General features: G+C 59.5%; 1 protein-coding gene across 6 annotated transcripts in view; it reads left to right on the top strand.

Moving 5' to 3' along the window:
* LOC123355936 (transducin-like enhancer protein 2) overlaps positions 1 to 16265 on the top strand; it is a 33851-nt gene extending 17586 nt beyond the window's left edge. For all 6 annotated transcript variants that reach the window (XM_044998804.1, XM_044998806.1, XM_044998805.1 and 3 more), the window contains 12 exons: positions 2359 to 2460; positions 4028 to 4072; positions 5019 to 5159; positions 7129 to 7270; positions 9630 to 9790; positions 10957 to 11033; positions 11613 to 11862; positions 13756 to 14003; positions 14169 to 14316; positions 14442 to 14592; positions 15037 to 15113; positions 15573 to 16265. In XM_044998804.1, coding sequence (XP_044854739.1) covers positions 2359 to 2460; positions 4028 to 4072; positions 5019 to 5159; positions 7129 to 7270; positions 9630 to 9790; positions 10957 to 11033; positions 11613 to 11862; positions 13756 to 14003; positions 14169 to 14316; positions 14442 to 14592; positions 15037 to 15113; positions 15573 to 15680 — 1650 coding nt within the window. In that variant the 3' untranslated portion in view covers positions 15681 to 16265. The remainder of the gene's footprint in view (positions 1 to 2358; positions 2461 to 4027; positions 4073 to 5018; positions 5160 to 7128; positions 7271 to 9629; positions 9791 to 10956; positions 11034 to 11612; positions 11863 to 13755; positions 14004 to 14168; positions 14317 to 14441; positions 14593 to 15036; positions 15114 to 15572) is intronic.
* Positions 16266 to 20861: the final 4596 nt, after the last annotated feature.

Raw genomic sequence — 20861 nt, 5'->3', positions numbered from 1 at the left:
CTGACCACAGCCACGGCTCTGCTTGTGCCCTGAAGCCTGAGGATTGATGGCCCTTTGTCCTTTTCATCTTGGCACGTTGCCACCGGAGAGGCCAGACAAGTGACTAATCCCTGGAAGCTGTTTGCATTCTCCGACAGCAGGGAGTCCCGTGCATTAACTGTCTCAGTTTACTAGTGGGAGATCTTTGCTCCAAACAAATGCCAATTCATGGAGAGGAGGGGGGTGGGGAATGACCAATCTTAGGCCAAAACTTTCCAGCCTGGCCACTGATTTTGTTTTCAGATCTAGGTGCCCCAGGGCCTTATTTTCATAGCTCCTGGGCACCTACAGCTTGTGGGGACCTCATGCCCCAGGATGTCTCTGGGGGAGCACCCCAAAGCCCAAGCACCCTGACGCCAGTGCCCACTTCGAAACCCCTGCAGACCAGGATCCTCTCAACCTAAGCGGGTAGATTAGATTCCCTGTAACGCCAGTGTCAATCCAGTGTCACTCCGGATTATACGCCAGTTCCACCGGGCTCAGAATCTGGCCAAAGCAGGTGCGTGGGGGTGGGGGGAGGAAAGAGTTGTGTTTATTATTATCGGAGGAAACCAAAAGACACGGTAGCAGGGGGAAAAGGGATTGAAGACGCCCACGCAGGTTTTGTTACAGTCAGATCCACACCAGGCCAGTGCCAATGGGGAAAGGGATGTACTAACTGATCTCCAGACCCCACCTCCCTTGTTCCAGCGGTGAAGGGGTTAAGGCGGGGCCGTGCCGAGTAAACAGGAGGCTGCTGATGGGGATTTTCCATTCCTGTCATGCCTCATTATCTCCCAAAGGGGCAAAACTTCTTTCAAGTCCAGGGACTAAGGGAGGCCGCTGTTATTGGACGGTGGTTTTCATTTAGCCAGTATACAAACATCTCTGTTAGAGCTGGTCTGCAGAGAGACCACAGCGCTTCCTCCAGTGGTGGGGGGGAGAGGGGTGGCCCAGCTGCCCCCCTCCCTTTGCTTCTGGAAAATGCTTCTTTAAGTAGGTCATTTACGAGGCCCACCTGCCGCACACAGATCTGTTTGCATGTGCCAGCTCCCAGCGGCTGGTATCTCTCCTTGAACTGACCCCCCCGTCCAGATGCACTGTGGAAAGGCATGTGGCCTTGTTGGGCTGGGTGGATTTTTTTTTTTTTTATTTCTCCGTCTTCCTTCAGTGCAAGCACAAAAATCCTGCCAGCCCAGCTGTGGAATGATTTACTGAAGAAGTGACATGCTGGCAGCTGAACAGTGTTCGTGCCCCAAGGTGGCTGAGCCCAGGAGAGGAGAGATGTTTGTTGTTGTTTTTTAAGGAAGGCGTGTGGGGAGCAGGCAGATCTCAGTCTGGGCAGTTTTACGGGCTCCCGGCCAGCGCTGGATGATTCTTGGCCGTGGGAGCTAAGGGCAGAACGTGAAACTGACAAAACTCAGCAGCTGCTCGGTGCCTTTTCAGGGAGATCTTTCATAAACATTCAGTGAATTAAGCCTCCTGGTCTTTGCCTCCCTCCTCGGGAGGCGAGTAAGGAGCATTATCCTGATTGTGCAGATGGGGAAACTAAGGTGCAGAGAAGCAGTTTGCCTGAGTGAGTCGGTGATAGGGAACCCAGGAGTCCTGGCTCCCAGTCCCTGCCACTCTGGTGCTCCTGGAGTGGGCAGTAGGACCCAGGAGTCGTGACTCCCTGATCCACGCTTGACCCTTAGACAAAATCCCCCCTCCCTAAACCAGAGGTAGCCCCGCGGAGTCCTGACTCCTAGTACCTCCCCCCCCCCGCTCTAACCCGCTAGACCCCACTCCCTCCCCAGAGACAGGACTCGTAATACTCGCTGGCTGCTCTAACTGGGAGAAAACCTGCCTCTGCCTTTGAACGTTTGGGGTGTGAGTTTGCACAGTGCCAATCTGAGAGTTTGGGGGTGCGTCCGGGTAGGGGCAGGGTCCCAGGGTGCTAGAAAGGCAGCTGGAGGGCGGGGGGACTGAAGGCATGAGCCGACCTCCCCTTTACATCCTGCTGCCAAGAGAGCGGATAGGATGGGGGTCTGGTGCCAAGCAATCCCTCCGCCCGCCGGCTAGCGAGGGAGATCGTGTGAGCGGCAGCATTTACGAGACCCAAAGCCTCCACCCTGGCCTTTGAAGGGGTTCAGATGCCAGAGGCCCATGATGTTAATTCCCCACTCTGAAAAGAGCGAGGCCACACAGGCTGCCGGCCAGCCGCAAAGCTGGCAGCTGCGGGCCGAGCCCCAGTCCCCTTGGCCTCCGGGGAGGAAGCTGTGGGAAATGGCTTGGCAGCTTCTGGGACTCTCCACCCTCGCTGTGCATTAACTCTGGTCTCCTCTCACTTCCCCTGTGCAGAGCATTTCTGCCTCCCCTCCGGAGAGCCTGCAGGGCGAGGAGCGCCCGGGCGGCACAGGGCTCAAACGGAAACGGGAGGAGAAGGACCTGCCGGGACATTATGTGAGTGCAGGCAGGGAGCGTGCGACACCCGGATCCCTGCCCCTGGGAGGATGGGCCGGGTATTGGTGCGGGGGCGGGGGGGCGGTTCTGGAGGTGGCAGAGGGCAAGGTCTGGGTTTGCCATGCAGTGATGTGAAAGGCAGATCCCGCTCCTCTGGGGCTGTTCGGAAGAACGGGTTAGACACACCCCTGTCCGGGATGGTCTTCAGTTTACTGGGTCCTGCTTCAGTGCAGAGGGCTGGACTTGTCGAGCACTCGGGGTCCCTTCCAGCCCTGCAGTTCTGTGATTCTGTAGCCAGGGCCGCCGAGAGCGGGCTCAGGCCCCGGTGAAAACATTTTTTCGGGCCCCCAGCAAGGGCGGACTGGCTAAACAGGGCCGATGAAGCCGGGAAAGCCAGGCCCCGGGCCCACTTCCGGACTGCTGGGCCCTGGTAATTTGTACCGACTTTCTCTCCGCCCCCCGGTCCATAGCAAACTCCAGCGGACCAATGTTCCACTGCACCAGGCCGGGGGGCTGCCCATGTGTGAAGCTTGAGGCCCCCCCTGAACCCCCAAAGGGTTTCCGAGAGCCCCAGGCGGGGGCGCTTTTCAGCCTGGCAGTGATGGCGTGGCAGGTGGCGTGTTCACTGAATTGGGGACCAGCATTCTTTTCCCAGCTCTGCCACTGACCTGCTGGGTGACCTTGAATAAGTCACAGCCCTCCCCCGTGCCTCAGTTTCCCCCTCTGACCTTTTTCTCTCGTGTCTAATCAGACTGCAATCTTGCTGTCTCTCCTTAGTTGTATGTACAGCACCTAGCGCATTGGAGCCCTGATCTCAGTTGAGAGCGTTCGCCTCTTTTCAGTACTACTAACAATTCTACACTTGCCCAGACTGTTGTTTTTAATGTTGCCCGGATGCTATGGGATTTTTCTTCCAGATTCTGCAGGAGATTTGGGGGCAAAATCTGGGGGATGATGATGATGACTTTAAAAAAGAAAATTCGGTCCGGACCCTATGGAGATTGGAAATGGCGACTCTGAAGAGGCTTTTTAACTAAAAGGGACCTTTCAATATTGCTTACTAGCTTTAAAGTGCTGCAGAAAAATATTTGGGAAAATACCTTATAAAAGAATTCCACAGGGAGCCCTTAAATCCGAGGCATTTCTGGGTCTCTGCTCTGTCTGACGCAGCCTTTGCTTGTGTGGGGTCTGATCCAAAGCCCATCGGAGTCACCAGGGAAATGTTCCACTCACTTCCTTGGGCTTTGGGTCAGGGAGACGAGCCAACAGAGTGGAGAGAGAATAATAATCCTTAGGGTTTATCTAGTGTTTTCCAGCCGTTCGCGTCAAACACTTTACAAAGGACATCCGTATCATTCTGCCCATTTTCCAGATGGGAAAACTGAGGCACAAAGAGGCGATGGAACTCTCCCATCCAGCAGGCCAGTGGCAGAGCTAGGAATAGACCCCAGGTCTTCTGAATCACAATCCAGTGCTTGAGCCACTAGGCAGCACTGCCTCGAAGATCTGCCCTGTGTCGGTATTTTGCTGTTTTAATTGTTCCTGGCTCTGTTTCTCCCCTCGGCAGGACAGCGACGGGGACAAGAGCGATTATAACCTAGTAGTGGATGAGGTGAGTGAGAAGTTTTTAATTAAATCTCTGAAGGCCTTGTTTAGACACACAATTCATATTACTTTACTGTTACAGCTGCAGCCTAGGATGGAGGCAGTTCTCTCAGCTGCGCAGAAAAGGGAATGAATTATGCTGGGGTAAAAAACACATTTGGAAACGTCTCTCCCCGAACTGGAATAATGATACTGGTCTGAAATCTGTGTATAGAGCAGGTCTAAGATGGTAACTGAAGGTGATTCTGTTAGAGAGAGTTGCGCCTCTGGTGGTTGTATCACAAGCCTCGTGATATTTGGTGTTTCGGGGGAAGCCCCAGTTCCGGAAGTCACGTGACTGTGTCAGAATCTCAGTTTTCTTTTTTAAAAAAAACCAAGTCGGTTTCTAGCCTTCCTGACTGTGGAGAGAAGCTGGGAAGCGTGACCTCGGAAAGACAAATAGAAAGACCCCCAGAGCTGTTATTTTAAAAGAAGGAGTCTCCCTGGTCGGCCAGGTCCATGGGTTGACAAGCTGGAGGCTCCTGTCCCTGAGTGGAGACTCGACTGATTTGCAAACAGTCGTTTTGTCCGGCTGGTTGATTATATTGCAGCAAATCGGCGGGTGTCCCCCAGTTCTTCCCAGTCGCTACCCAGCTGCCTGTTGCAGCCAGTTGGAAAGCACCCAAAGCATTAAAAGAGAGAGAATTAATATGGCTTGCAAAATTCCCAGTGCGTTCAAAAGCAGAGGCAATTTTCTCGTGTCCTCCTAGGCTACATCTGCAAAAGCAGGTCTGGATCCTGCTCCACCACCTGTGTGACTCTGGAGCGTCTGCATTCGGCTCTGCATTGACCCCGGGGTGTGGCACGAGGAGAGCTGTGCTGCTGGCCGTGCCGTCCCTGTGCAGTGGGCACATGCTGGGCCCCGGTTCCCTCCTCTCTGAAGGCCCTGTCTGCTTTTCTCTTCCCCGCTGCAGGACCCACCCTCTGAGCCCAGCAGCCCTGCCCATGCACCCAGCACTAAGCTCCCACCTGCCCGCAGGGACATGCCCGAGAGCCCAGCCTCCCTGGCCTCCAGCCGGAGCACAACGCCCCTCAAACTGAAGGACCAGAGCCTGGTAAAGCGATGGGCTGGCGAGCTGGAGAGAGGCCGTGGGATGGGGGCGGGGGTCAGCACCTACCTCTGTATCCCAGGGCACTGCCCCAGGGTGTCTGTCCCTGCTGCAGCACATGGGGTGGGGAGGGGGAGCCCGGAGATCCTGGCCAGTGGATCTGGGATTCTCTGTCCCTGCTTAGGGGGCATGTCGCAGGCAATCCAGCCTGGAGGATGCACAGGGGGCTGCCCCTGCTGGAGCTCTGGATTGGGGAAAGGGATGCTGCCCCCCCGCAATCCCCTCCCATGCGCCTTCCCCCATCACGCGCAATTCCTTGGGCTTCCCGTCTGGTCCTTAACCCCTCAAGCACTTAACGAGAGAGCTTCTCGCCACGCCCTCTCCCTGTCATCCTATTGCTCCCTGCTCGCCCCACGTCTTCCCCTGGCTGCCCCGTCCCTGCCCCCTCCAGAGGGGAAGAATTGCATTGCACTGCCTCCTATCCTGCTGCAACCCACGGCTGGTTCCAAGCCCTGGAGGGGTCATAGACTGGCAATGGGGTGAGAGGGATTGTGCCAGGTGGAGAGGTGGCAGTGGGAGCTGTGTGTGGGGGCACAACAGACTGGGGTTACTCCTCCTAACAATCCGCGTCTGCCAGGATCCCTCCCTCCTTCTCCACCACTGAGGGCCAGCCGGAAGCCTAGGAAGCAACCTGGTCCCCAAAGGGTTAACCCTCCAGACCACACTACGCTGGAGTCAAACCCAGGGTCCGTGTGGCCCCTGGAGGTTCTCCCGCACTCTAAGGGTTAACAGCAGCCCAGCGAGACAGAAGGGTTTGGGATGCAGGCAGTGTGTGGGCTTTGCCGTGCAATCAGCAGGCAGCCTGGCCTAGTGGTTGCAGCAGGGTGGGCTCTGGGAGCCAGGACGCCTGGGTTCTGTTCCCACCTCTGTACTGACTCGCTTCATGTCCTTGGGCCAGTCAGTTCCCCTCCCCGGGCCTTGCCTCATCCCATCTGTACAGCATGTCTAACGCGCCGTGGGAGCATGAGGAGGCTCTAATTAATGAGTGTGCATCAGGTGCTTGGAGATCCTTGGCATGCTGATTAATTAATTAATAACGAATCCCTGCTATCGCTAGCGGGTCTCCCGCACTGCCTTGCAAGGGGCGAGTGTCTTTGGAAGGGAGGTTAATACGCTGGTAACTGGAGCCTGGCTCTGCAGGTATTTTCCATCCGGCTGCCTGCAGAATTCCCCTGGGCTCCTCCGCGCGCTGTGCAATCTATCGATTTGCCCAGCATCAGCCTGATTCTCAGATTGAAACATCAGCGGGAGGGAAGCATGGGGAGGGAGGGTATTGATTGCGCTGTCATTCCCAGCCCAGCCATCAAGCGGAGGCCCGAGAGAGACTTACCAGATTCAGCGGGAGCAATCTGTCGGCTGCAGGGCTTTGGGAGCCCTCCGTAGGGTTGCTGGCGCTCGCTGGCATTTCTCCCCGGGACAGTCTGATTAGAGCAGCCGAAATGCCCTAAGTGATGTGAGATTCGCGGGCTCCGCATGGATTTCTGCCGGTCTCCACAAAATCCCAAGGAGAGCAAAAATGGACATCCCCTTCAGTGAAACACCGGGCAGGGTGGGCCTGATCCTGGGGCAGGGGCTGCAGACTCTCTGTGCAAGTATTAACCGGAAGGGGGTGTTCTCTAGGGGGTCAGAGCAGGGGGCTGCGAGTCAAGACTCCTGTGCTGTCTTCCCAGCTCTGGAAAGGGCTGGGGTCCAGTCTCAGGGGTTGAAGTAGCAAGAGGGGCTGGGAGCCAGGACTCCTAGGTTCTATACCAAACCCGGGCATGGAATCTCTCCAGGAGCTTGGGTGAATTACATCGCTGCCTCGGTTTCCCCACTGGGGTGTGTGAGGTTTCACGAATGTGCAGGTAGCGCTCTGGGGAGGCCTTGGCTGGGAGGCTCTAGAGCAGGGCAGGGCAACATCTCCTTTCCATTGCAGAATGATGTCTCAGCCAACACTCCCACCTCCAAGTCCTCCAGCTCCTCTCCTCCACGGGACTCCCTAACGCCCGGCCCCGGGCCAAGCTCGGCCTCCCATCTCCGGCAACTCTCCTCCAAGCCGCCTGCCACGGACACTATCAGTGAGTCTCTCTAAGGCATCCGCGTCCTTCTGAGAAACTGCCTGGCCTTGTAACACAGCATGTGTGTGTGCGGGGGTGCGTGGCAGCTGCTGCAGTTACCACGAAGCTCTGGGTCAGTGGTGGATTTCCACCCATATCACAGCCAATTTTATGGAAGCGCTTCTGCCGTGGTAATATGGCGAGTGGGTCAATTACACCAACAGGTCCACTGTGTTAAGCTGCTGAGAGCCTGCTGTGCAATGCAAGGCCCTCCTTGCTTCTCAGGTGTGGGTCCATAGTATGGTTTGTGTCAACCTGTGGAACTCACTGCTGCAGGAATTCAGTGTGACGAATACTGTGTCTGGCTTTTGGAAAGGGTTCTGCATTGTTTCTGACTCGTAATATTTCTGGCTATTCATGTGAAAACAAGAGTGATCAAAGCGCATGCTTCAAGACATTGGCTGAAGGGGTCAGGAAGGATCTGGCAGATGAAGGATGCTCTTGTAGGTACGGCGCTGACTGGACAGGGACTCAGATCTGGATTCAGTTCCCAGCTCTTCCACAGACTCCCTGGGTGGCCCTGAGCCAGTCATTTAGGCCCAGATCCTCAAAGGTACCTAACTCCCATTGATTCAGGTGTCTAAATACCTTTTGAGGATCTAAGCTTTACTCTCTCTCTGCCTCAATACTCCATCTGTGCAAAAGAAATCATCAGCTTTTCATCTCTTTTGATGTGTCTACACGGTGCCTAGTTACAAAGGGTCCCTGGTTTTGGGGGCGGTGAGTTATTTTGATCTAATGTATTTTCCTCCCCACCAAGGTGTGTATTGCTCTGTAGCCCAGGTGCCTTTGGAGAGTTTTCATCTCCTTCTGACGCATCAGATACTGGCCACTCCCAGAGACCAGGGCCCAGTGCTGGATTTTTCTGTGGGTGCTGGGCGTGTGTGTACCCTGAGGCTACGTCTACACTGCAGCTGAAAGGTGTCAGTCCCAACCCCGTCAGAGTTCCTCAGAACGTAGTAGGTGGCTAGACTGAGCCGCTGCGGCTACGTTGTGATTTTAGGAACCAGGAAAGACAGAGAGAAGCAGACGGAAAACAAGCAAACTCTTACACTGGACACTCTTGGGCTTGTGCTAGGAGACAGGACGGACGCTCCCGATCTCCCTTCTCAGGACCATTCAGTATTTTTGAGACTCCAGCCTGTGCCCTCCGTTCGTCTCCTCTCGCAGGTGATGCTCCCAGTCCGTTCAATCTCTCTTCCTAGGAGAGTTTTTCCAGGTCCTCCGGGCCCGCTCCAGTTCTGCAGTATCCCTTTGGAGATAGGTTGGCCGGTAGCCAGAAGAAGCCGCACCGTTGACGTATTACTCCCTTGAGTAAGCGGTGCAGGGTTGGGCCCTGCAAGAGTTTGTTGTTTGTTTCACAGTCGTGCCCAGAGGCCCCAACTGAGATCAGGGCCCCGTTGTGCTGGATGCTCCACAGACAGCAAGAGACACGGTCCCTGCCCTGAGCTGTATAAGTGGGGATCACTTGAAAGCCCCCAGGGGTGTGGCTCAATGTTAAAGGCCAGCTCTGCCTCTCTGGGTGATGCTGGGCGAGTTACTTTGCCGCTTGGTGCCTCAGTTTCCCCATCTGTAAACCGGGAGCATTACCCGTGAACTGGTGTTTGGAGAGCGCTTTGCAATCCTCCCGTGAGAGGAGCCGTGGAGCATCAGGGGGGGATTTCGGCTAATAGAAATGCGTCCCGGCTGAAAGCTGGGTAGAGGGGGCGGAAACGATTTGATCAAGACTGGCAGTTTTCGAAGTGGAAATAGAGCACGAATTTGAGAAATGAAGCCCTTGTCTGTGCTAGAAAATTACTCGGATGAGGGGATGGAAATCGATCTTGATAAACCAGGAGAACTTCTGAGATGAATGCACCAGGATCAGCTTAGAACTCACTTGCGCTGATTTAGCTTAATTCAGTATGAGCCCAGTTTAAAGGGATTTCGGGGCCTCTGCATCAAGGGTTTGAAAGGCAGCATGGCTAGGCCGCTGGCTCAGGACTCCGGAGACCTGGGTTCTATTCCTGGCTCTGCCGCTGATGCTCAAGGTCAGTTGTGCCTCAGTTTCCCCTTTGTCTGCCTTGACTAAGACATTTGAGGCAGCAGCTGATCTGATCTCAGCTGAGGCTTCGTGGTGCTACTGTGGTACAAATATTACCTACTCACAAGTTCCTGGCTTCCAGCCTTGGCTAGCAGAGCTGGCTCTTGGCACTCAGGCATTTAGATCCACTGGTCCCAGGTTCAGTGACCCACCCTGGGGCGTTACGCTGCCATCATGCAGGTAACCAGCGCCCAGGGGTGCTGCTCAGTGGCTGCGTCTCTTCTCTCGAACCCCCAGCTCTGCGCAGCCCCCTGAGTGTGCCCAGCACCTACGCGTCTTCGTTCGGGATGGTGCCCCATGCCGCCATCAACGGCGAGCTGGCGGCCCCCAGCTCCTACGTGAGCATCCACCTCTCTCCGCAAGTCAGCGGGACGGTGCTGTACGGACGGTCCCCTCTGGTGAGTTGCGCACGGGCCGGGGCGGAGGCCAGCTCAGCTCCAGCCGCCTCCTGCAAAGGCCCTTTTCCCGCCCCCGCTCCCCAAAATCCCATGTGTGCAGGGGATGGAGAGTAGCAGTGGTGACCTCAACAGGGGGCAGCTCAGTGCAGGGCATGGGCCAGTCACATACAGTGGGGCACCTTCAGGGCCGGATTAACCTTTTGTGGCCAAACGTATCTGTGGGCCCCCAGGGAGGCGATGGAGCATGGCACGAGGAGGTCCGTCCCCAGAGCGAGGGGCCGGCCAGGGGCAATGGGGCAGGGCATGGCAGGGGCGGCCCCACTCCGCCCAGCCCAGTGCGAGGGCACTATTTACAGACCGGCAGTTGCCAGGCGCATAGTGGCCCACCCGGCCCTGTGCTTCCAGCGTGCCCCTTGTCCTCGGGGGCAGGCCCGTGCCATGCCACACGGCTCCCTCACCCAACATCTCCCCCCCACTCCCAATGGCCAGAGCCCCCCTGGATCCACTATGGCCAGCACCCCTCCAACCCCCGCACAAATGCACAGCGCCCCACGCACCCCCCCACCCAGCGCCCCCCTGCCCACAGAACCCCCACTCCCTAGTGCCCCAATACACACATTTTCCCCTCTCACACCCCAGCGGCACTGGGCACCTTTCTAGTAGAGGGAGTGTGTGTGTGTGTGTGTGTGTGTGTGTGTGTGTGTGTGTGTGTGTGTGTGTGTGTGTGTGTGTGTGTGTGTGTGTGTGTGTGTGTGTGTGTGTGTGTGTGTGTGTGTGTGTGTGTGTGTGTGTGTGTGTGTGTGTGTGTGTTGCTGCCATCGTCAGCAGGAGCAGGTCTTGAGCATCGGCCTGCTAAACCCAGGGTTGTGAGTTCAATCCTTGAGGAGGCCACTTAGGGATCTGGGGCAAAAATTGGTCCTGCTAGTGAAGGCAGGGGGCTGGACTCGATGACCTTTCAAGGTCCCTTCCAGTTCTAGGAGGAGATTGGTTGTGGCCCCTGGTGTCAGCCGCTGCTCCCTCCCGTATATTCTTGGAGGAAACAGGCTGCAGAGATAGCCAGAGAGGTTGTCCTAAGCCAGGGCGGCCGGACGCTCGTCTGTAGGCCCAACTCCTGCGGCCCCTTCCCACCATGCCGCTTTGTGGACCAGATTCCCTTTGCTTTGCAGGTGGCGTTTGAGTCTCACCCTCACCTGAGGGCGGCCGCCGTCTCCTCCTCTCTGCCGGCCATCCCCGGTGGGAAACCGTAAGTGCAGCCAAATCTGTGCTGGGGGCTTGGGATGCCCCAGGGGGAGGTGGTGGGATGCAGGTCACCGAGCCAGGCTCCCACCGGCCCACGGCAGAGTTCTGCACAGGAGCTTCTGCGTGAAGCCGGTAATAAACAGGCTAAGGCCGTGCTGCAGCCGGGAGGAAGGATGGCCTAGTGGTTAGGGCTCTGCCGTGAGACTCCAGAGCCCTGGGTTCAATTCCCTGCTCTGGCTGTGACTGAGTCGCATCATCGCTCTGTGACTCAGTTTCCCATCTAGGCGCTGGGGTTTACAGCCCTTCCTCTTGGGGTGGGGGCTGTGAGGGCCAACCCAGTAAGGCTGGGAGTAGCTCAGCTACTACAGTAATGGGGCTGGGTACCTACCTGCCTGGAGAGGCCCCCTCCTTGTCTAGCGTGTGACCCCCACCCTCCCTGGCAGGGGGAATCCTCAGCACAGCCAGCCGGAAGCTCCGGGACAAAAGTGAGTGACGGAAGCCCAGCCACGGAGCGTAACGCCCAGGAGGGCTGCGTCCCTTTAAGGCTGCCAGCACTTACCTGCCTCTCCCCCTCCCCCTGCAGCGCCTATTCCTTCCACGTGAGCGCCGACGGGCAGATGCAGCCGGTCCCCTTCCCTCCCGACGCCCTCATCGGCACCGGCATCCCCCGGCACGCCCGCCAGCTCCACACCCTGACCCACGGCGAGGTGGTCTGCGCCGTCACCATCAGCAACTCCACCCAGCACGTCTACACAGGGGGCAAGGGCTGCGTGAAGGTGTGGGACGTGGGGCAGCCTGGGACCAAGACGCCCGTGGCGCAGCTGGACTGCCTGGTAAGGGGACGGGGCATGGGGATGAAAGAGCGTCCATTGGCTCCCACACAATTCCTTGCTACCCTTGAGGGCCAGATCCCTGGCTGGGGAAAATCGCTGAGGATCTGGCCCCGTATGCCGCAGCAGCCGAAGGCACCGGTCCCGTATCGCAGTCGATACGCACTGGAGATTGTCACTAGGTTTGTTGGAGTGGCACCTTTGCCAAGGCCCCTCTTGGCTGGTGGACTGGACCACAGAGTTTGGACTCAGGATCCCCGAGTTCTAGTTCTGGCTTTGCTGCTGTGTGCCCACCGTGGGCTGGGCTCTGTGTGTGTGAAGCCCTGCCTCAGTTTCCCCCGTCGAGCCGGCAAAGGAACCTTTCCCAGGTGGTGGTGGGAAATGATCTGTGTGTGCGTCGGCTGGGGCCGTCCCAGGCCTGCTTCCCCAGCACGTCGGGAGCATCGGCGGGGACTGGAATTGCTCCGTCGCTAGAAAACCCTCATCAAAAGGAAAAGCAATTAATAATTGAGCTGCCCCCCGGGGGCCCGGCTCATTAGCATGCCAGAGCCTCTGGCGCTCCTGCCATGACTGGAAGGTGCTGTGGAGCGTGGCAGGACGGCTCACGGCTGCAGCACTGGGGGGAGAGGGGGGGGCACTTGCTCTCCTCCCATCTCTGACCAGTTTTTGTCTCTCATGCCCCCCCACACACACACTGGGGCATTTCCGCTTCCGAGGCCCCCATGTGCAATGCCGTGACGGCGCCAGCAAGCGCAGGGGCGTACGCCAGCCTGCCAGCCAGGCCAGGGCAAGGGGCGCCCCCGAGGCTGCTTTGGAAGGCAGGGGCGATCGGGAAGAACTCAGGCGCAGAACCTCCAAGGTAGTTCGGCTCCTAACGCCCTGTGAGGAGGCCGCAGGCCGGGGGGGGAGCACGGCCTAGCGTGGAAGCTGGTGGCCTCAAATGCCTGTATCTGAAATGCCTAATCCCGGTGGAACTTCCTTAAGCCCCAAGCTCCCAGGCGGCGGGTCTGGGACTGAAGCAGCAGGAGCTTGGGGTCACTTCAGCGCTGGGCCGGATGCTGCGGTGCTGGAGGTGTTAGAGGGGGGCTGGGCAGGTTTGGCTGACTGTGGTATGTGCTGAGAGCTCCCTGTGCTTTGCACTGCTGTTCAGAGCCTGCGTGGGGCGCTCTCTGTCTCCCCCGGGCCTCAGAAGCCCTGACCGTCAATGGGGTGGAGGGTAAAACAGGCCAGTCTCTGTGACTGGGCACCGACACCCGGGACAACGAATGGGCTTGTGCGTAAGGCGTTGGCCGGGGCTTCAGGAGATCCGGGTTTAATTCCCGGCTCTGCCACTGATTCCCTGTGTGACCTCGGGCGAGTCATTTAATTGCCTGTGTTCCAGCTGTAAACCCCTGGGGTCAGAGCCCAGCCTTTGGGGGGGGTGTGTGTGTGTGTGTGTGTGCGCAGCACCTAGCACCATGGGGCCGCTAGGCAAAGAATAAAGCTCGTCGTCAATGGCTTGACGCTGAGACCGGACCCTGGGCTGCTTTGCCAAGGGCCCTAGACTCTTGGCAATGGGCAGGACACTGGGTGAGGTTGGGGGGAAGCAGAGGTGGGGAACTGGGCTGCTTTGGAGTAAGGTAGAAATTGCGTCAAGGCCTGGAGCGCTTTAGAGCCGGTGGCTGAGCCCTGCAGGGTGAATTCCATTGACCTCCACTGAGTCCCTGGCACAGGCGCCCCCCCGGCAGGACAGGCGGCACAGAGAGGCTGCAGGCCTGCAGCCGGCCTCGGGGGTCTGATCCAAAGCCTGCTGAAATCAGGGGAGACTTTCCACTGACCCTAAGGGGCGCTGGATCAGGGACCCCCCCACTCCGCAGTGACAGGTTTTAAGGCTGCTCCTCCCTCTCCCTTCCCCAGAACCGCGACAACTACATCCGCTCCTGCAAGCTCCTCCCGGACGGGCGCAGCCTCATTGTGGGCGGGGAGGCCAGCACCTTGTCCATCTGGGACCTGGCCGCGCCCACCCCCCGCATCAAGGCGGAGCTGACCTCCTCGGCGCCCGCCTGCTACGCCCTGGCCATCAGCCCCGACGCCAAGGTCTGCTTCTCCTGCTGCAGCGACGGCAACATCGTGGTGTGGGACCTGCAGAACCAGACGATGGTCAGGTGAGCCCCCCCCCCCATCTCGCAGGGCCTTCCCTGCACAGCCCCCCTGGGTCAGGATGCAATGCGGTGTGGCTGGCTAGCGCTGGAGAGGGGAGGTGCCCCCTGGCCACAGGACCCGAACCTGCCGCAGGCGACGGTGCCTGACGGCCGCGCTCTCCCCTCCAGGCAGTTCCAGGGCCACACGGACGGCGCCAGCTGCATCGACATCTCCAACTACGGCACCAAGCTGTGGACGGGGGGGCTGGATAACACGGTGCGGTGCTGGGACCTGCGGGAGGGGCGCCAGCTGCAGCAGCACGATTTCAGCTCCCAGGTAGGAGGGCGACGGGGCGCTGCAGAGCCCGAGCGGGTGGGGGCAGGCGCTGTGCTCTCCCCTCCCCCGGAGAGCCAGCCTGGCAGGGACCCGCTTCCTGGGGCCTGACTCTGCCTTCTCCCCAGATCTTCTCGCTGGGTTACTGTCCCTCGGGGGAGTGGCTTGCCGTCGGCATGGAGAGCAGCAACGTGGAGATCCTGCATGTGGCCAAGCCGGAGAAATACCAGCTCCACCTCCACGAGAGCTGCGTCCTCTCCCTCAAATTCGCCTCCTGCGGTAGGAGTGTGCGCGCAAGTGCAGACGCGGGCTCGGGCCGGCCGAGGGGGTTGCATGGCCTAGTGGGCAGAGCAGTGGCTTGGACTCAGGAAAAGGCGTCTGTTCCTGGCTCTGCCGCTGTCCTGCTGGGTGACTTTGGGTCAGTTACTGCCTCGCTTTGTGCCTCAGTTTCCCCTCCTGCCCCAGAACATGGAATGGAGCTGGGCAGAGCTTGGAAGGCTGCATGGATGGGACTCCACGTTTACAGGCAGGCTGACAGTTTATCCAGCCCGGGCTGTGCTTTGGATGCTCCCGGTGCATCGTCCTCTGCTCCCAGGGCAGGTGGTTGCTTGTGGGATGCTGCTGGAATCCCCCACGCCTATGGGCAGCGTCTCCCCTTTTGCTGAATCTCTCATCCGTGCACGTGACAGCCCCCCGCTGACCCGCTGGACTCTCCCGTTGCAGGTAAATGGTTCGTGAGCACAGGGAAGGACAATCTGCTGAACGCCTGGAGGACGCCCTACGGAGCCAGCATCTTCCAGGTGAGGAAGGGGCACTCTGCCGGGAGGCGCATTCCGGTTAAATCCCTCGCCCCCGGCAATGCGTAGGGTGGGAGCAACTGCCCAGCGCGTCAGCAACTGCCCCAAAGCCAGGTTCGTAGATTCCAAAGCCAGAACGGACCCTGGTCTGACCTCCTGCACGATGCAGAACAGGAGTGTCCTGAATTAATTCCTGATTGACACAGAGCATCAGTTGAATCAGTGGGAGGCTTTTCCCTTGGTTTTAATGACCGTTAGCCCCAGTGGCCCCCAGGTGGAGATCGGGGAGTGCTGAGAGAGAGAAAGTCGGGCTCCGATTTTAACTCCCTTCAGAACAAGGCCTGGGCCAGTCTTTGCCACTGGACTCCCTAGCCCTGATCTGAACTCCCCCCACCCTCGTTAAATCACTATCGAGGCCACCCAAGGGGCAGGCTCCCTCTCCTAACCTCCACCCCCTCTCAGTCCAAAGAGTCCTCGTCGGTGCTGAGCTGTGACATCTCGATCAACGACAAGTTCATCGTCACGGGCTCCGGCGACAAGAAAGCCACCGTCTACGAAGTGGTGTACTGAGGCGTGCGTGCGGGGGTGGGCCTCGCAGCTGCCGGGACCGAGCTGCACCGTGACCAAAACCCCGGCGCCACCCGGGGCAGCCTGGCCACCCGCCCACCGCAGCCTCAGGAGGCGGCGTGCGCCGGGAGTGGGGCCCCCTCCCCACCGCTTCAGCTGCCGAGCGGCCCGGGAGCCTCGCGCGGTCGTTCCCGGCCCGGAGACGGGCCCTGTCGGTGCTTCCTCAGGCCGAGTGCGACGCTTCTGCCACACGCAAACAGGTGCGGGCGGATGGAGACGCGAGACGCCTCGCTTCCTTTCTGCATCTTCCCCGCCTCCTCCCAGGGGCGGATGTGGGGGAATAAGGACTAGCCGGGATCTGACCGGCGTGGGGGTTTTGGAGGGAGAGGCCAGGCCCGAGGGGACTAGCAGTGGCCGGCTCCAAGGCACAGAGGGCTGTTGCTACAGGTGCAAGCGATGCTGTTATCACTCAGCGAGCGAAGGGGCTGGGTCCTGCCACTTCTCCCACATTATTGCTACTGATTTAATGATGCCAATTTTCTGTTGAGAAAACAGCTGTAACTTCTCCTTGGTAAATAAATGTATTTAACAGGCCGTGGGTTCAATCCCTGCGTAATGAAATGTGGGGCTTTTCCGCGTGGCGGGGGACAAGCACGAGGCCCAGTTCAGCACGTTGATTTGCCATGTCAAATGGAGCCTGGAAAAACACGGGGCGGGGGGGAGAAGACGGGCCCCGGGCTGCTAACGAGACACCTCCTCCGTGAGCGTTCTGCCTGGATTACAGCCAGAGCGCCCCCCCCCCCGAAACACACCTGCTGCTTCAGTGACTTGGTGGAAAAGGAGCCGGCGTCGTCCCTGGAGATGCTGATGTTGACTGCGTCCTCTTGCTGCGGGGGGGTTGGGGGCTAACCTGCTAGGCTGGACCTTGGGCGAGCTGGGTGAGTATCCTAGCTCTGCTACTGCCTCTCTGGGTGACCCTGGGCAAGTCACTTCCTCCCATGAGGCCTCTGTCCTTCAGCTGTAAAATGGGGATAATCCTTCCTGGCTCCCAGGCTTTTGGGGGTTTACTGTGAGGTCTTCAGTGCAGGGCCTCCCCCTTGGAGGATGCGCAGTGCCTAGGGTTGCCAATGCTCCCGCACTGAGGCCGATTTCAGGAGACTCGAGGCCGATCTCCTGCTTGCTATTGAAAGCAAGCCGGTAGATGTCAATAGGCCAAAAGTCTGGTTGGCGGGGGTGGTGCAGCGGGGCTAAGGCAGGCTGCCTGCCTACCCTGGCTGTGCGCAGCTCCCGGAAGGAGTGGCATGTCCTTGCAGCTCCTAGGCACAGGCAGGGGCAGCCGGTGGGCGGGGTCACTGTACACTGACTCCGTAGCTCCCATTGGCCAGGAACCGTGGCCAATGGAAGCTGTGGGGGCGGTGCCTGCAGGCAGGGGCAGTGCACAGAGCTACCGGGCTGCCCCTGCCCGTGCCTAGGAGCCACAGGGCCATGCCGCTGCTTCTGGGAGCTGCCGGAGATATGCGCCGCCTGGAGCCCCCTCCTACCCCCAAACTCCCTCCCAGAGCCTGCACCCCCCAACCCCCTGCACCCAAACTCCCTCCCAGAGCCCGCACCCCCCTCCTGCACCCCTGCCCCAGATGGGTGAAAGTGAGCAAGAGAGGGAGGGGGAATGTAGTGAGAAGGGGCGGGGCCTTAGCCCAGGGGGCGGGGCAAGTGTGTTTGGGTTTGTGCCATTAGCCACTTGGCAACTCCAGCAGTGCCTAGCCCCACTGTGGGCCCCACCCTGAGAAGCGGGAGGTGCTAATGAGGCGAAGAGGTGGGAAATGGTACAGCTGGCTGCAAAGCCTGAGCATTAAGAGCCTCTGGCAAAGCTCTATGGACTAATTAAAGCAGGAGTAGCACACCCCCCCCAATCCCCAGCTGGGAGGTGGGGGGATTGTCTGTTCTTCCAACGAGTGACACTGAGGAGCAGCAGGGGCTGCAGGCGACATGCTGGAGAGATGAGCAGTGGCTGAAGGGCTGCCTGCAGCCAGGGCAGCCGTGTTGGCTGCAGCCCCATGGGGCAGAGTGCGGGGCGGCTAGTAACGGCTGGAGGCGGTGATGCCCTGCGGACGAGGGCCTGCGACTGCCAGCCACCAGCCAGGCCCCTGACAAGGCTTAGGAGCCTGCGGCTGAGCGGCCGAGAGGCTGCCCGTCCATTGCACGGCAGCCGGTGGGGATGCAGCATTTGGTTTTCATGCTGCAGGGGAACAAACATGAGCCCGGTTCAAGGCCGTGCTCGGCCTGCTGCAGAAACTTTTGCAGCCCAGCTCTCTGAAAGTCAGGTAGAGGAGGGAATTCAACGTTGGGTCGGCCCCAGCTCCGGCCTGGCCACAGCGGTACAGTGCCTGCGGCCGCAACCCCACTACGATCCTGCTGCCAGCGGCCTGGAACCAGGTATTGCTTCAGCGTTGCCAAAAAGCCCCGGTTTCGTGCCAATGGCTGAGACCGGGGTTCCAAGCCCCAGCTTCGCCGTCAACAGGTTCAGGGAAGGCGGCTGCCGCCCAGCTGAAGTTGGAGCTAGAATACCAGGAACACTCCAGGAAACCTACCTGAGTTCAGAGCCCCCCCCCGGGTGCCTTCCCACCCCCAGCCCTTGCACCGGCTTCCTTGCCAAGGCCCCTTGCCCAGCAGAATACAGGCTGGAGCAGCCGAGCCCCAGGCCAGCCAGCTTGAGTCACTGGCAGCTTGAGCCCCGCAGCAGCCCCTGCCCCGTGAAGAGGAAAAACAGGTTTCGAGACAGCTGAATAGAGGGTGGATCCAGTCTGGGGCTGAGCTGCCACCCACCTCCTGCCAACAGCCTGGCCAGCCCTTGCCAGCTCAGCACCCCCTCGCTTAGCTTCGTGCTGAAATAGCAGCCCCCTTTCTGCACGGGGCTGCACCTGGTCCTGGGGGGAGTGGAATAGTTCGGGAGCGTCTCCCTCCCGTGCTCAGCTAGAACCTGGGCTTCTCCCGTCACCCCGAGCTGGGGCAACAGGCCACTGCACAGGAGCAGGGGGTGAGGGGCTGGATGGCCTCATCCTGGGCACGGGACGCTGCAGAGAGCAGGGGGCTCAGTGCGCACCCCCTGGGCTGTAGGTCATTGCACTGGGGCATATCTGACACCCATCCCTGCAGGACGTGGATACCACCAGCATTCACCACCCCCACCTGCTGCTTCTGTAGATTTGAGCAACTTCTACTCTCTCCCCCCTTGCTGGGGGCGACGCGCTGCCCGAGTCGGCCTCGGCGCTGGGTCTCAGCCTGAAGTCACACGGGGGGAAGCCCCAGCACAGCTGTCACCCTCCCCTTCCTTCTCCCAGCCCTGGCCTAAGGGCAAAGCGAGGCTGGTGCGATGCTGCCAGAGGGAGCAAAGCATGTGGGAAAACACCCACGAGTGCCGCACTGGATTGGAGTGAGTGTGTGCGCACAAGACCAAGGCACACGCCGTGTCGCTCCCTGGGCCGGAGAGAGAACGCGCCCGGGGGCCCCGCTCTCCCCACAGCTGCAGAAGGGCCCTCGCTCAGAGACGGGGCCGTAGCGGGGAATTCAGAGGGACGGATGCTCCTCGCCGCCCAGCCCTTGTAATCACAGTTCACCACGGAGACCACAACCGCAGCCCGAGCCTTCCAGTCTATGCCAAACGGGAGCATAAAGACAGAGGGCGGGAAGCCGGCACTGGAGCCAGCTGAAAGTCAGACAAATCCCCGCCCCATCCGAAACAAGAAAGGGCCATTTTGTTTTACCCAGTTTCCTGGAACCGTAGCCCCTGGCTGAGAATTTCAGCCGGAAGGTGGTGCAGGTTCAGGCTGGAATTTCTAGGCAGAGCCAGGGCTCCAGCCCTCCCCCGAGCCGTGGGAGTAAAGATGCTGTTTCGAAACCCCGCTCTGCCCCCGTCAGAGCTGGGCCGAGATCCTGGCGCGGCCAGGGAGTTGCCGCACCTCCTGGGCGAGTGGCTCTTCTGGCCAGCAAGGCCACTTCTAGCACAAAAGTTCCAAAGGTCACGGTTCTCCCCCTTCGCCCCCACCCACAGCACAACAAAAATCTTGAAAACATCCAGTGCTTCTCTCTCTCTCTCTCCCCCCCCCTCGCACCCCACCCGGGCCACAAACCAGAATAGCTGTTTTCTGGCCAGGCTGAGCCAGTGCTTCCAGCCCCAGCAGGGTAGAAAGCCAGAAGTCAGGGCAGGCAGCCAGCAGTTTGCTGACACACACCTGGAGGAGGGGGAAGGCAGGCAGGCAGGCATTGTAAATATAGGGCAGCAATTAGAAACCCTCCCCCCCCACTCCCTGAAGCAGAGAGCTCCCCCCCACACACAGAGGAAGTGATGGGGGGTGGGAAGGAGGGAGATGTTTTTGCTGAGGAAGCTGAACAATTGGGCCCAAGGAGGCAGCCTCAGTTCTCTCCCTGCTGTACACATGCAGGCAGCATCAGATGCCAGCTGGAAGGGTAAATCGCTGCAGCGAGCCGGGCGGGCAGTAGCTGCAGCTCCTCCTTGGCAGAAGGATCAGGGGGGTGGGGGTTATACACCTGGGCCCAGCTCCAGAGCTATACCTCCCCATAAGGCACGTGCACTTGGGGGAAGCAGGCTCTGCTCCTCGGTTCTTGCAGGTGACTGAAGAGGAGCAAGGGAGTTATGAGAGTTCGCCCCTGCCCCTGCCCCCAGGGACGGCTCCCATGCCCCTGCCCGCAGCGGCTAGGGATGGGGACTGCTTGCATGCCCCTAGATTTTGCTCCCACGCTCAGAGCATCGGGAGCTACGGACCCCAGGCAGCCAAACACAGACCCGACAAGCAGCCCTCTCCCCCCTGCACCTGTAGCAGCACAGGAACACAGGAGAGGCCTAGGGGACATTGGCACCAGCCCCTGGTGCCCACACATCTTTCTTCAGGAGAGAGAGAAAACCTGAAGCAGGACGGGGGGGGGGGCGCCCTTCCAGCTGGGGCACCATGTTCCCTACCTACGCCATGAAACCAGGGGATTTGCCTCCGGTCAGTTACACGGCTCCTGCCCAGAGCCCTTTCCTGGCTCCCAGGAGACCCAGAGCCAGCGACGTAAGCAGCAACCCCCACCCCTGGGAGCTCTCAACTCCGCGCAGACCAACCCTCCCAGCCCCTTTACAAGCACGAGGCCACGTACTCCACTGCACGAGGTAGAAAGGGGGTGGGG

This window comes from Mauremys mutica, chromosome 24 (genome assembly GCF_020497125.1).
Source record: "Mauremys mutica isolate MM-2020 ecotype Southern chromosome 24, ASM2049712v1, whole genome shotgun sequence".
NCBI classification, from domain to species: domain Eukaryota; kingdom Metazoa; phylum Chordata; order Testudines; family Geoemydidae; genus Mauremys; species Mauremys mutica.
This window is presented reverse-complemented; position numbering and strand designations above follow the sequence as displayed.